The 16,323-nt window shown below is 41.0% G+C and overlaps 1 protein-coding gene across 5 annotated transcripts in view; it reads right to left on the reverse strand.

Annotated features, from left to right (window-relative positions):
• Window positions 1–12,650, reverse strand: part of rxfp2a (relaxin family peptide receptor 2a) — a 43,029-nt gene extending 30,379 nt beyond the window's left edge. For 2 of the 5 annotated variants that reach the window (XM_030436933.1, XM_030436931.1), the window contains exons 1-4: window positions 12,138–12,507; window positions 6,637–6,780; window positions 2,578–2,661; window positions 980–1,085 (exon numbers count right to left, since the gene is read on the reverse strand). In XM_030436933.1, coding sequence (XP_030292793.1) covers window positions 980–1,085; window positions 2,578–2,661; window positions 6,637–6,780; window positions 12,138–12,216 — 413 coding nt within the window. In that variant the 5' untranslated portion in view covers window positions 12,217–12,507. The other 3 variants (XM_030436932.1, XM_030436935.1, XM_030436934.1) reach the window with 3 other exon arrangements.
• Between the last annotated feature and the right edge of the window lie 3,673 nt (window positions 12,651–16,323).

The raw sequence follows: 16,323 nt of genomic DNA on the forward strand, positions 1-16,323 counted from the left end.
TATTTGTTTTGGTTGTTTAAAAACGCAAAAAAAAAAATTATCCGATTACTCGATTAATCGATCGATAAAGTGTTAGATTAATCGATTACAAAAAGAATCGATAGCTGCAGCCCTATCAGGGATATATATACTTTTTGTAAACAAAAGGCACCTTTTGCAAAATAAAGTATTTAATGAAAGTTATGTTCACACTTTATCAATACAAATATGGAAACTGATCTGTTTTTATAAAAGCAAGCAATCTGACATGTTAAATTTATGTTTACAAAAGCATTTTATCAAAGAGGGACACATTCTTTTCAAAAGGATGCACTTTTATTAATTTCAAGTGAGTTCAAAGGTGCACTGTTTACAATGGCAGGGCAATTTTGTTTCAAATAAAAGCATTAAAATAAATGCAATGCTTTTAATAATGTCTTTGTAATTTGAAGGTTGTTCTTGAGAAGGATAAAAAAAAATGTTAATCTAGTTTGGTGTGAAAAAATCGGAGATTAAATTTTTAGGCCATACCACCCAGCCCTAGGCTATTGTCATGATTGTCAGTAGAAAGCCACGTTTCCCAAAATGACAAACCTTGATTTTGGGGGCAACATTTTTTCATCAGAACATGTTTTTTAGACCTTATGCTTGTCTGCCTATATGCTTGACGTTCTTTACTCACTATGCTGGGTAAAATTAACTAATTATGACTTAAAAGAATAAAAAGAGGTCCCAAAGTCTTTCCAAAAGAAAGGTCAACAAGCAAAAGGATGATGGAAAGTGCTAAACTAGACCGAGTCATGGTAATTGGATTTTGGTGCTTCCGTCAGCTCCTTCCTCTCTTCAGCGAGACCCACAGTCAGAAATCTTTGCTGAGGGCAGGTCACAAGCTAAAATAGCTTCTCCACGAAATGAGGAAAACTACTCACTTAGAACTTTAATTGCTAGCCCGCATGACAGAAGCGCAAACACACGGTCGTCACTGTCAGAGGACACTTACAGCCAGCTGACATTTGGAGAGAGCAGAGGAACGTCCTGCAGGTTGACCTCCACACACTCCACATCCGTCTGTATGCAGTCACAACTCTCCGGATACTCCTGTAAGACTACACAAACACAAACATGCACACACCACACAGACACATACACTTTAAAACACCATTCATGGTTTTAAACTACAGAGGCTAATCATAGAATGCCCTTAGGGCCTCAATCTGAAGCTATTTTCAGTATGGTGCAGTTGTGGAAATTTAAAATAGCCATCCCAGTTTCAAAGGGCCCAGTGTGATTCAATTTACAATGATAAATGGGGATTAATCTGATCTGCCAGATCAGTGCAGACGCAAATCCACGTCTAGCCAAGCCGGCGGTCTGCAAATGAAGCAGCACGAATTAAGTGAAAATGGAGATTTTCACATCAAATTATATGTGAAATATTAAACTTTCAGTGTTAAATTTGCCATGCGGTTCTGGAAGAGAGAGTCAGGTGCAGAGCCAGAGCTTCTGGAAGAATAAACACACATCTGGGGTACTTTGTTGACAGAAGGAGAGCTCAGAGATTACTCTGAAACTTTTAGGATTAAAAAGTGGATTTATCTTCCAGTGTTTCCGACACATTAATTTATTTGTGGCTGTCCTGCCACAACATTGGCTGCCAGATATTGTTTTTTAATATTGGAGCTGCGTCCAGTTCTCACTCACTCAAGACAGCGCACCCGTCAGTGAACAGCATAATGTTATATACTCCGATACAGTGGATGGTGGTGTGGATTTAGTCCGCCGGTAAAACCAACCAAAGAAGAGAAGGAGGACTATTTAACGAATTTGGCTTGACTGTAACTTCCTCTGTAAAGAAGACGGCTGACCTCATCTTAGAGATCAAGCCACAAAGAGCGCCAGGCCATGAAGCCAGTTTTTGTCGTGGTCAAGCCGTGTAATTACATCGTCATGTGATGCACTGGGGAATTTCCCCCCAAAATAACATTGTGAAATACGCATCTGTAAAACAGAACTCAACCCGAACTGTTAATATTTGAGCAATTCGGTCCATTAATAATTGGAGAGCCGCCCGAGTACATTTTATCCCCATCCAAGTTATCTCAGCGCTAAACCGGAAGTTGGCCGACTCGGTCGGCGGCAGTCTTGAGTGTGTATGCTCTATGGCACCCCAGCTGAACAGCCACTGCCACAATTCAAGTCTGATACTGTGCGAAACACTGTCTTCCCTCCTGCTCATCAACCTGACTGCAGCAGGGATCCACGGAGGTGGCCTCCTGTAGGTATTTATGTTCTGTAATGATGACTGCTGGCTGCAGCTGGAGGGGAAATGTACTTTATATCATGAACGTACCAAGGAGATGGTAAAAGAGGAGAGAGAACCTGAGTCTCTGAGGAGTGCTGAGTTCAATGAAAGGCTCAACAAAATTTAAAACACACAAGGAAGGGAGGAATCTCTATACACTTTACTGAACACAAATGGGTTATTAGGTTAAAATCGTCATCTGATAAATGTCTGAACACACAAACATGCCCAAAGTAAATACTTAAACAATTTAAAGTATCGTCTATAACACAAATAGTGTAAACACACACACTTACAACACTCATTCTGGTAGTACTGGTCCAATGGGTCAGCATTCTCTAGCGTCTGGCCAATTAGGTCTGCCCAGCCGACATTGTCCCCTGCAAAGAGGAACAAAAATGACTGTATGTGCACACTGCAGACAGACGATGGAAATCGGCTGAAGAAATGTGGTAAGCTCGCTACAGGACAAGGGAATCTTGTAGGGCTGGGCAATATGGCCAAAAGTGTTATCACGATATCTATTCTCCTTAGGAGAGAACCCAAAACAAACCAGAAGGTTAATTATGGTTTGTAAAGACATGTATTTATTGTCAGATACTAGATGACAAACATTCAACAGAACCAACCAACCAAATGGCTTTCTGTGAAAGACTGAATAGACAAAATGGTACAACAAATTGCTTGTTTCAAACATGTCTCAAACATTTTAGAAGTAGTATACTGAACTGAACATTGATTAAAGAAAATACTAAAAAGTTAAATGTTGAGAACGATTATGCTACTGTATTCTGTGAATATTGCACATTCTTGAGCTTGCAGGTAGTTGTTCAGTTAAGCTTCATTAGCCTCCTGATGTGGCTCGGACGTGTTACCAGTCCACCTATCATCTCTGAGATGGCCCACCTTGACCCTCCACTCTGCGTCTAGCATAGGGACTGATGTTTGGCAGAGTGTACTTAGCATCCGTGACTGTCATTAGCTTCTTGAAACTCTGTTTTTAAACTGTACTTATAGGCATTATATCTTTAGCAGTACAGTGAGTAATGCGCTTGTTATGTCTTTGTGTCGCTTCGCTTCCTTCTCATATGGGGCAGTGGCTGAAAAAGCAGCGGCAAGTGTTGGGTGTCGAAGTGAAGTCTGAGTAGTAGAAGCAGTGAGGCTGGTCTGTTGGCTTCTTGCGGGGAGGTTGACACTAGCATGATAGCGCAAACTGATGCTTTCGGAGTTCTGTTTGGGACAGTACCTGTTGAGATGATGAAAGAGGTTGGTTGTGGTCGCCGACACATTCTGCACATTATGCTGGTCTGCCATTTGTCAGACTTCAGGTAGGAAAACTATTTCCAAGTAAGCGTGTAAGTGGTGTGACCTTTCTTCGGTTCAATTTCTTCGTCTTTGTCAGTTTCCTCGCGCTCGGTTCCGCTAGTCGGACCGCTCATCATGTTGGCTCGACACCGTCATTCAGAGTTGTTGTGAGTGGGAGGGGCCAGAAACATGCATCCACCATGCATTTGTTTCTCTGCTGTGCGATTGGCTGTTGGTGTAGCGTATTCTAGGGAGAGGAAAACGGACTAAAAAAAAAAAAAAAAAAAAAACCTTTGTCGAAAATAAATGTTATAAATGTATTCTTATCGTGAAAATGAACGGGATCGTTTTATCGCCGAGCCCTAGAATCTTGATATTTTACATTATTAGCATCCAGTTGTGTTTTCTGCAGTGTCGGAAGCTAAATCTTTGCACACTGGACAGCTTCCTCAAAGTTTTGCAAAGTACTGGAGAAGTCAACTTTGAATGAAAGAGTCAAATGTGCCTGAGTGGCAGAGATGGACAGAGTACTCGACCCCAGTACTTGAGTAAGAGTACAAATACTACTGGTCAAAATTTACTCCGTTACAAGTAAAAGTAGCTCAGTCGACATGTTACTCGAGTAAGAGTAAAAAAGTACTTGCTTTTAAAGGTACTTAAGTATCCAAAAGTACATGCTTTTAAATTTACTTTAAGTAAAAGTAAGAGTAAGAGTAAATTTCTTATTTTTCACATCAATGAATTACTATAATTTTTTCTAAATGAGTTTAAGGACCTTTTAACTCTTGTTTCTGAGAATTATCTCTTTGAAACCACCTGCACTGATGTGCTTGCTTTTAGAACCACAATGTTATATAAAGCCTGCAGAAACACCTATAAAAACTAATGAAATGAATGGGATCACAGGAGGACAGCAGATGTTGCAGATGCAGATGTTTGTTAACAATCATTAAAACTGTAACCAAATGAACCTGCACCGTCCAACTAACTCTCTATCATTTAGCTAAGTTGGGAACTGGAACCCCCCCCCAAAGACCAACGTTGTCCCCAGACCACTGGTTGAGAATCACTGCTTTACAAAAAACTACATCTGATGCAGCCATTGTCGCGGTTTGTGTTGACAAACGCAGTCGAGAGCGTGGCTACTTTGGTGGTATCCTTATGGGGAGGAATGACGTATTTCCGCTTTTACGTAGATCCCAGTGGAGAGCGTGCACTGTGATAGGTTTCCTTCTTTGACAAACACAGCTTGTGTCCAATAGTATTTTAGAAAGAAAAAAAAAAAGAGCAGACCTGAAAGTAACAAGTACTTTTCAGCCTTCCTAGAAATTAACACGAGTAAAAGTAAAAATATTTGTCTTGGAAATTTATTCAAGTAAGAGTAATAAGTACCAAAGAAATCTAATACTCAAGTAAAGTACAAATCTTCTGGATATGTACTTAAGTACAGTACTCAAGTAAATTTACTCCGTTACTGTCCACCACTGCTGAGTGGAGACCGCAAAAGTGGTCAGCTACTCTAAAAGACTTGACACGCGGCAACAATTATCAGTTCAAGGCGAGCGCTTCTCCTCGATTCAGCCAATACTAAATATGTGCTTGTACCCTGCAGAAAATTCAGTGTTTTTCAAAACATTTATCAGGGATTAGATTTCTTTAGATTTCTCAGATAGATGGCACTGGAAATAGCCCATAAGCCTTTTCACCAAATGTTAAATGGAATACCTGACACAAAAGAGTAAATACCAAATAGTTATATTTTGGTCTTGAATGATAATGTGAGATGATGAAGGTTCTCAGTCCAGGTCTTGGTAATTCTAAGTGCTGTATCGCAGGCAGCTAGACTTTCAGTTTCTTGAAGATGTCATACCTCTCATCTTTAAGGACACATGAGAGCCCTGACCATGAAACTCAGAGCTCACACGTGTCCTTAACGACTCCTCAACTCGGTTCAGTTTTCTGAACCTGCACAGGTCAGTGTCGATGTTATTCTGTCCTTACAGCTATCTTTCTCCAACTGAGGCAGTTCAAAGGATTTAGAGACGACAGAGTGTGGTGAGGAGATTATTCCACTGGCTGAGGCTCCAGATGACCAAAGATCCTGAGAGGCTACGACAGATTTTTTCAACTAGATGAAAAAGGTGTATTTTACTCTCAAAGGCCTGGAGGCTGTGCTTTGATGTGAGTAAGGCGCTCACTAATCCACTGATGAAGCAGCCTGCTTCAAATGATTCTGAGGGCATGGGTTTTTCTTCGTTAAGTAAAAAAAAACTTGAACCATCTATATGAACATAGTAAATAACTTTGAGCTTGTGGCTCGGGCTTTGAAAAAGTAAATATATTCACAATAACTTGATGTAGGCTGGGTTCCAGTAGTGGAAATTACAACTCCACACAGATATACACTTGCTGGAGGGCTATAGTGTGGTTGAGACTCCTCATTTAGGAAACACTGGAGACCACACTTAGGGGTGACAATTACATTGTCTGGAAGTGTTAAATGAGGATTTCTACTTTTGTTTCCGTTACCATAATGATGTTTGACACGTAAAGCATTTGAATTATGTGTGAAATGCAGTCCGAGGAACTTGCAGGAAGAAAGTCGTGATATATTCATAGCGAAGAGAGGGCACTTTGACACATTTTCTCCACTGGAAGGGAACCCTAGAAGGCACTTTATTAGATTTTATCTACCATGGAGTCTCTAAGAGGGGTCTCTGTTTTTTCGCACATGGGGCCAACAGAGGGACCACCAGTGAGTTTTCCCATGTTGTAAAAAGGCACATTTGCCAAGTGAAGCTGTAGTGACTTGTTTTTTTAGTCTTAATGTTGAATGAAAAATGGTTTGTTGCTGCTGACTTTTGTTTCTTTTTTTTTTTTTTTTACTGGGATTAGACTAATATCTGGGTAACCAGAAGGAGCTGGTACCAGATGACTCGTGAATAAAGCTGCTTTACTGGAAAAATTAATGCATTACTTATTTTCTGCTGTTCGGAGGCTTCCTTGCTCGTCGTAAACCCCTGTTTTTAGTTTTACGTACAAACACTTACCACAGCGTCGCTCGTCGGCTCCATTGGGACAGTCTTTGTGTCCGTTGCACTGCAAGGCCTGTGGGAGGCACTCACTCGTGTTCCCGCATGGGAAGTGTCCGAGGAGGCAGCCGGTCTCTAGTTTTACCCTGTTGGCCTGCAGCGCTAAAGAAAGAGACGCAGGAATGAGTGAGATTACAAACATCAGGCTTACGATAAGTAGCAAATGTCAGTTGTCAAATCTGTTTAACGATAGTAAATATTTTTAGAACACGGGACACGGGAACAAGTCTGCAACAAATCTCAGCATTATGTTGAACATGAAAGCAGGCAGTGTTGAACATTTTGAAAACAAACACCATAATTAAATATACAGATGTTTACAGTATAACATTACATCAATGTGCACTTCAAACTCAGTGATACAGTGAGGCGAATCTAGTCCAGCCGAAGGGCTAAGCAGTTCAGTGCAGTCAGAAGTGCACAAATTTGGACAATGTGAGAAGGGGCACCTATGTCAAACTGGAAGCGCCATGGTTAAATAGAGGTGGTGAACTACAACACTACTAACAGTATCAGTCACTTACACACAGTCCTGAGTTCTTTCCCCAGACAGCTTAACAGCCCCTTCGTATTAGTTTCGCCTCTGTGCCAAAGCCTGGCGACTGGAGAAAAAGTTTATTTTTCCTTTGTCATTTGGTTTTAGTAAGGTTAGTCTGAAAGATTAGTCATTCACCACTGCTTCACAATTTATGTCCACCAGTCAGCCTCAGGACGCTTTAGTCGTTATGAACACATTTTTCGGTTCATTTACTGCAGCCTGTCATGTTTCTGGCCAATAAAACTAGCCAAAAACAAATCCTGAACACTATTGCCTGCCAGGCCCCATACTCACATCTGCAAGAGGCTCATGCAGAATGACTCCTTCTTGAAACCTTTCTGCTGACGCCAACAAAAAAGAATCTATTTCTTAACCTTCTTGTTTGTTTTTGTTTTTTTCTGTTGTTGGATTTGCTGGATTGTTCGATCCAGGCTGATGTACTCATTTTTTGGATTTGTTTTGTGTGTGTGCTTTGACGGGATGTCCCTGTTTTTCTGGGATTTTGATTGCTAGAATTACCGTGATGTGATTTGCAGATAATGAGCTGATTCAGAATGTAATTTTTAATTCCATTTCACTCTGTGAACTCACTGTCATGTTTTTTAAATTTTTATTTAACTGGTCAGCACTACACCTTGAAGTCATTGACTTGGGCTGTTATACAAAAAGAGTGACAGCAGAGGGGAAATGGAGGGACGTTAGCCTCACAGAAGCAGTTTTTTACAGAGATGTTTCTTCGCTGAGGAGAAGGAGGGAGGCGCAGGAAATCTGTGCAAGCAAGAATATATCTCAGCACATGCATACAGTTTGAGCAGAGGCAGAGTAACTCTAAGTGCAGGCAGGAGCTTTTAGAGTGTTACGGCAGGATTTTAAGGGAAGGCATTACAAAATCTCTACCTGACAGTCTCAAATTGAAAGACAATGCTCTTGAAAAAAGATAGGAATAAGAACCCATGCGCTAATTAATTTTGGGGGCCACTGATGAACACTAGAGACTAGCTGTGATTAATCGTTACACCGATTACAGAGGAACATTCATTTGGAGTTGTTTTCTGGTGACTAATTGTCATAATCTCATTTCGCTCTGTTTACAGAAAAATGTAGCTCTTTTGCTGCAAGTTGTTCACCAAGTGACTTACTGTTTCTGTCTGGTGTTTAGTAATAAGCATGTAGTTTGGTTTTTAGGACCTTTCCAAGGATTTTTAGAGGTCCTTATCGGTAAAAAAGGTTTATTGCGACCCATAACGAGGTTATGACAGAATTGAGACTGAGCCAAAACATTACAGTTGCAGCCGGACAGCTAAATAATGCTGTAGAGCTCTGTAAAGCTGAGGGGAGCTGCAGATTCACATGATCACTCCCTGTAAATTCACCCCAAACATCCCTTCTATAGTGTCATATTGTTTTTCACATGGTCATTTGAGAATATCAATTATATCTGCTTTAAAATTAGCTATGTTCTACCTTTCATACAATTAATGCTTTTGTCCCTGATGTATGTTATTACAGCACCGCAATGTTCCCTGACGACAAAGTGCTCATGACATTTCAAAAAGCTACTCTCGGTTATTCAGAGCAGGTCTCCAACATCTAAATCAAACACTTGGAAAACTTGTTCTGCCTTGATCAGTGACTCATGCCTTTTCATCACTCTCTTTCCTCGGCGACTCCTTACATGAGTAACACAGTGGGAGTATGTGTTAACTGTCTAGATTGGCATTTCACAGTGATCACAGTCAGATGACATCTACCGCGTAATCTTTAAATCTGTGCAGAGACCACACACTCGACTTCAGATCTGGAGTCTGCGGAACGTCGGCTATAAAAAGACAAATGAAAACAGACACGGCGTGAAAGTGCAGCGAGCCTCTGTGGCCCTCCGGAGCAGAGGAACAATGTGCTGTTTGATCAGTCTGAATGCTTGCTTCATATTATGAAATATCAGCAATGCATAATAGAGTTTAAAACCACCAAGTATACTGCAAGTGTCACTTTTTCATTTACAGTTTACTTTATCAGTTAGTTTACTATTTATAGAGTGCCTGGAACAATCTGCATGAATCCATTATTCACACCCATATATCCTGTTTAGGTGGATGTCACTCCGCAACATAAAATAAAGTGTGACAAACACAGATGACGACACCATCAGTGGCCCCATCGGGTTGCATGGGGTGTCATCAGGTCTACATCTGCAGGTCTAAACTACTGCTGGTGCCTTAACCAATCGGGTGACTTCCAAGCCACTTCCAACACGTGTTTTATATTCCAGTTTGATTTTCCTGACACACTCCTCTTAACATCTTCCCAGCATTCAAGAGGAAATTTTATTCTTCACAACAGTTCTCTCTGAGGCAGACAGACTTGAAACACACTGAAAACAGGAGATTGCCCAAGCAGATCATCATGCCGGCCTCTGTGGCATCCCATCTTGATGCTCATCACAACTGGATCTACTGACTGATCAGTGGTGCAAATAGAATCCGAAAGAGTTTCATTAGCAGTATTGCTCTTTGAGGATGAAAATCTGCAAGATTTCCTGTTTGATCTTCTCGTCTGCTGTGAATGAAGGTTATCATATCAACATGCGACTCACTGTACAAGCCCAAACAACTGAATCTCTGTGGAGACTGTCAGTTTCCAGTAAACCCAAAATACATAAATCCTCCAACAATCATGATAGTTGACTGAACCCTGATTCGTGCTCCTCTGCTGCACTCAAATCTCTGCAGTCTCAACACTGGGAATGTCCCGTACATGAGCCAACTGCCCCTCCCCGGAAAGACGGGAAAGACTTGATCTGATGGAAGATGAATTCACTGCCCATCATGTGTTACCTGTTCATATTTGATGGGGATTAGACCATCTGAATACACTGCACCTCAAATGTGTGGAGGAGACTGAGCTCAATGTCTTGAGGGCTTCCTCCTAATTACCATCCCTCCCCACGTCTCAACAAATGTCGCAGCATTTGAGACTCTGTCTGCTCTTTGGTTAGCTCAAATTAATCACACAACCTTCCCTGAGGGTGAATAAAAGATGTTCTCTGTTACCCTAATGGAAAAGATGGTATTATTATTATTTCACTTAGAAAAAAACATTCTTTGATAAGTTTATAGTATATTCACAGGCAAGTAGCTACAGCTGCAGCATGCACAAAGAGCAAGTCGAACTTCTGGATGTAGTTCGTGCAGGGTTCATAGGCTGATCGGATCACAGACGAGGCAAAAAACTAAATTACATGTTCATAAATTTTGCAGCTGAGTTTTATTAGTTGCGCCTATATTAATGAAGATAATAAAATGATGGAGCTAGGCCCCCCAGTCTGAACGAAGTTGACAAACTTCGCTCACATCGACACCACATGCTGACAGATTTTCTCTGTTTTCTACCTTTCACAATAAAAGCCTGTGACAGTATACACTCTGACCTTTTCATTAACAGGCCACTCAATACAGTATCTTAAAATATTAGCATTTATATAAGGCAAGACAATTTTAGCAGTTAGGCTAACACATTTAATTATTTATCCTCATTATTACTGCCTAATATTTGCTAAAAGACCTATTTTTATTAAATTTTTTAACGTTTGTTGTTCTCCCTAAGCAGGCTTTTGTTTGCACGAATTCACTGATTACAAAAATTAAGAAGTGGAAGACAACATACTCTAATAATCCTCTTTAATCCTTGTAAGGCAGAGGGTTATTGTTTCTTTGCCGTATAGTTACTATAATTGCTACCTTTATGAACAACTTAACAATACATTTATTTTTGACCTGCTGTATCTTTTGTCTTCCTCATACACATTAGCTTTGGGTACAAGTGAGCGTGCAATACCTTTTTTTCCTACAGCAGTCCTGAAGGAACAAACCAAAACAATGGCTCCAAGGCTTTTCACAATTTTCGCTTTTTTTAGTGCCCACATATGGAAGGGGGAGGTGAAGGGTGTTCATGTCAGTGTGCAACCTCACCCCTCAACCTGCTTAATCCTTCAGATCGGACCTTTAAATAGCAATGAACAAAGTTTACAAAGTCATTTGAATCCCCAGCCTGATCTAAATGAATTACCTGCACTTTGTTGTGTTTGTGCTTTGATTCCTCCACATACTGAAAATTAGGAATTAGTTGCAAAAACAACAATAACAGAAAATGCACCACAATGTGGGAATAAACAACAGTCACACCTCTGTCCTCATTGTGTGTCTCTGCTCCTACAAAAACTCATCTGAACATTCGGACCACAATAGGTCATGAAGATGAGTCACAGGCTGGGAGGTGGAGGGAGTGTGGGTGGGCACAAAAGTGGATATTGGATTTTTGCGATATTCACCAGCCCAAACCCCCCACTGTCTGGAAAAATATCCCCTTAAATAGCAAACCTCTGAACAAATTTAGAGTACCAAAGAACCATGAAATGTCAGCGTGAGTTCATTTTCATTCTAAATTCCGGCACAATACCATGAATAACATCAACTTAGAATGTTATGATCCTTATCAGTTCTTTTCAATAAAATCCCAACTCAGTCTGTTATTAATTCCGTCAAAAAGCACTGAAATGTTAGGACTTTTCCTTCTATCTTTGTGATGACAGCAGTCACACAGATCTGAACAATCTCACAGCCTATTTCATGCATTTGTACTTCCATGTATAGCAAAAATAAAAAATAAAAAAAATAATTGGCTTTCTGTCCAAATCAACTATCAAAAGAGTTTTCCTGTCCTCGGCTGAGGTTGTTAAAACTTAACCTAACTCTGGGGTCAGACTTGTCTTCCACTGTACATGTTCATTCACAAATAAACCTAAGCGACTTGAGAAAATGACCTTTAATCAAAAGAAGATACAACCTGTAATTATTCTAAAATATGAAATTTTCTTGTGGGTCTGAATGTTATAACCTCCTCCTCCCTCCGTTTTCCTTACCTCTGATCTCAGTATGGGTGAGGTAGATGAGCAGGATCACGACAGGTAAATCCATCCTGACGCGTTTTCCTGCGCCCATGCCGACCCGGCTAAAAAGACGTCAGCTCAGACCAAACCCCGACCGGTTCCTCCACCCCACCCCCCCGAGGGTCAGTCAATCGACGAGCCCGGCAGAAGTCCCGCTCAACACATCGAGGCATGCCCGACCCTGAAATATGACCAGAGAGTTTGAGGCGAAGTAGGGGGAGAGGCAAGTAAGAAGTGGAGAGCTCGGTGCGCAAAAGCAGCCACATCCTCTCCACACTGTTGGAGAGCCACCGTCTCTCTCTCTCTCGCTCTCTCTCTCTCTCACACACACTCACACACACACACACACACATACGCTCACGTTTCCACAGCTGTCTCTCGCTAAAGCCTTTGCTGTCAGTCCCTATGCCTTCCTCCTTCCTTTTTGGGTTTGGCACATCATCTCCCCTGCAGAGGTTCAGTCACTGACCACCAGAAGCAACAAAGTGCTGCATCCACACTCCTGTGCACCTGTGCATGGTTTACTGGAGGTCACACCCAGATGGTTGGGTTGCAAACTGTATGAACCTTTCACGGTACAATGCCCTGAATTTTCCACCCCTGTTATGTCTGTTTATGTGTTGGTTGGTTTGTCAGCACGGTCACACACAATCTCAAGAACGTATTTCCATGAAACTTGGATGGAGGATGGCTCTCAGCCTAGAATGGACCCCATTAACTTTTGGTGCAGATCTAGGAATTTCTTCTCACTTTCTTCGACATTGCCAGATAGGGTGTTTTGGTCATGTTTGTTCATTTCTAGATAATGCATCTTGATGAAAGAATCAGGTGTATTTAGGTTGTCAGTAGTGCAGAAGGGGTGGCCCATTCCAGATACAGAATTATTATTATTGTCGGCAGAGTTGTAACACAGGGCTAACACAGTGTCAAGCAAGTCCAAAGTCATTTTTTGTGGGCAAGTAAAGTTGTTTTTCTTAGTACAGCTCCCAAGTCAGGTCAAAGATGAGGTGTGAGTACCTGTCTAATGATAATAACTCTGGTCAATTTTACAACTTGTTCCAAAAATATGACAATGAATTTAGCTTCTAATTCTAATTTAGTTCAAAATGCAATTCTTAGTTACAATTACTGGTATTGACTGAAATAAAAGTAATCACTTTTTGCTTAATTGCTTTTCAATCAAAAAATGTATGTTCCCTCCCCTTCTCTTTTCATTGGTGAAATGCTAACAGCCAGACAAATTTTTTTTAAAAAGCCTAAAAGAGGAGGAGATAAAACATAAAATAAGCACGGACAAGTCATTCCGGTCATCATTCCTCCATTCAAGTCGCGTGTCTTTCGGCTTTCAAGTTCTTTTAGTTCCAAGTTGCACGTCATGAAAACAGTTACTGTCCTCGAGAAACACTTTGAATTGCATTTGACTTGTTTGAAAGGTGCTCTAAAAATTAAGTTTGGAGGAATGAAAATGGGCTCATTTTGACTGAACAAACACAAAAAAATGATAACACTGTACTATGATGTTTTTCAATTTTCATACTACAGCATATCACGAAAACCCCCAATGCACACCTAATGACACAGATGAGTTTCTTTATTGGAGATGACAGCAGCACAGAGGGAGACACTTTAATTTGTGCCTTTTGTGTTTCCCAGTCGAGGAGCTACATTGTTTTTTCCCTGCGTTGGCATGTCTTTGTTTTACCAATGATTGAACTGAAGTGATAAAATGAAGTGGCTTTTTCTTCCGTTCAACACTGAGCTCATTGTGATCTTAGGCTACGTTCTTAGTTTTGGGAAATACATATTTTTCTTTGCATACTGGTACCGATCTCCTTTTTGGAGAGCGTACTAGGTTTTGGACGGTGTGACGCGCAAGCTGCGTTGAGTTTCATGGGTTTTCAAAAAGGTCATAAAAGAGAGAGGGAGAGTGGGGGAAATGATTAATCGAGACAAGAGCATGGAGTGGAAAGGGATCAGTGCGGGAGTTCTGGTGCAAAGTGTGCTTTCCAAAAAGGCTTTCATTAGCTCTCTGACAAAGGAAGACACAAGCAGTTAGCCTGGCAGCAGCGGCAGCAGCAGCAGCAGCAGCAGCACAGGGTTGTAAATGTGTCGGTCGGCATGAATGGAGCAAATCTCAGCGCAGATCATAGTTTCTCTTGGAGGCCTTTTGGGAAGTTTAACGAAAACTGTGTCAGATCACAGACATGTGCGCAATATGCCTGTTTTTGGATACTTTGTGAACCGTGAACCCCCCCCTGCTGCGAGTTTGTTAGCCGCCAGCAGATATCGCCTTACATTGTTCATATAGCGCAAACTGGAGTACTCTTTAGTAAAACTCTTATTTAGGTAGCCTCACTCGGTAGCGTTCCCTCTTTGTTGGTTTGTTTGATAAAGGCCACGAAGCAGGTAGGCGGTCGTTTCTAGTCTTTGTGTTGTGTTCAGGTGCTGCTTTTTGAGACACAGACGGACATCCTTCATTAACACTTGTTCTCTGATGAAAGTTTTGACATGCCTGGGCTCTCATACACGAGTGTATGTGAAGGTCATGAAGCTTGTTTGGCTTTCTTCTGCGTGGCTTTTATTTGAGTTTTTATTTTCTCGTTAATCATCTTAAAATGTCTCTGCCTGCTGCTGTGTTTGAACCGATTTGGCAAACCTGTATTGAATCGACGATGGTGTAAATTCTCCTTTTGTTTTCATACTAAACTGTGTATGTTTTGCTTTCTCTCTTTGTTTTAGAATAAACCTCCAAATCATCCCAGGATTTAAAACTTGCTGACTGTATCCAGACCCTTTTTAACCGACAGCTGGGCAAGTCCAAGAATGCCACAGTGAGCTTTAAAGACCTTCAGGAGGCTTCTTTACTCTAAAGTGGCCACTTTACACGAATGAAGGCAGATTCAAAGCATGCTATCTGCCAAAAGTAACTAACAAACGTTACTTGTTATAGGATGATGGGCAGATATGCCAACTTTCTGTGGCACAGAGGTAATTTCAGCCTAAAAAAAGAAAACGAGATGAGGCTTTGGTTTTCCAGAATTCATTATGGGGCTTCATTAGATAACATCGACGACTCTAAGCGTTGAATTGAATTTACATGCTTATTTAGATTTGTAGTTCCAGCTGTTGTGCTGATGCACAGGGTTGGGGGGGGATAAAGAATCAGTGAGTCTGAAGGGATGCAGAAAGTAGAAGAAGAAAATGAGACACTCAATCTCACTGAAAGAAAAGCCAATGTTAAACGCTGTGTGTGTGTGCGTGCGTGTGTGTGTTGAAATACATGTCACTGAATAACTAAAACGAAACAGATGAAAGTTTGATGTGATGAGGAGAGACTTCGTTTTTTATGTCATATTTAGCAAAACGTTAACAAAGGTATTAGGGTGTGTTTTAACAAATCTTTAATTCCTCCTGCTGCTTTTGTTATATACTTTCTCAACTTAAGCGCTAACAAATAAGCTGAGTCTGAATATGTAAAAAAAAAAAAAGAAGTGTAAAAAAAGAAGCGCTAAGTCCTTCCGTTTATAAAGTTGGGCAGCAGGGCTGTTGCAACTTTATGCAAAACTCATGTCTCAAAGGAGACATGAGTTTGGCATAGTGCAGCATTTCCTTACATGCTCCTTGTAAGCTGATATTGTGGAGCAACAGTTGTTCTTGTTCTTGTTCTTGCTCATCTCACCGGGGGGACTGGAGATGGAAATGTTCCCCCCTGACATCTGTGTTTTCTCATCGAAGTCACACTGAGCACATTTTGTTACAGCTCAAAAGAATGCACGTTATTTGATCATAATGCTCAAAAGACAATTGCTTTGAGAGTTAAACCTGGTGTGATCATCCGGTCACTTGGGTGGGTGGTGGAGCGGGCTCTACACACCACATGGGAGATGTCATAAACTCATGCAATTGATAGGGCAATAATGTTTACACATTCCGCATCCACCACAGCGATGTAATATTCACTCTACTTTCAATATGCCTCTTAAAGGAGAACTTCGGTCGATTTAAACATGCAGCTTCATTGCTCAAGCTACCCTTGACTTGCCAGTACCGAAGACGCGAACAAATTTGGTCCAGCCATTACAGAGCTCCGTGAACGGAGACTTCGCATTGAACGCTAACAGCATGGGGTCAGAACTTTACACTGTGTTTTAAGCGTCTT

Source organism: Sparus aurata, chromosome 13 (genome assembly GCF_900880675.1).
Source record: "Sparus aurata chromosome 13, fSpaAur1.1, whole genome shotgun sequence".
NCBI lineage: Eukaryota > Metazoa > Chordata > Actinopteri > Spariformes > Sparidae > Sparus > Sparus aurata.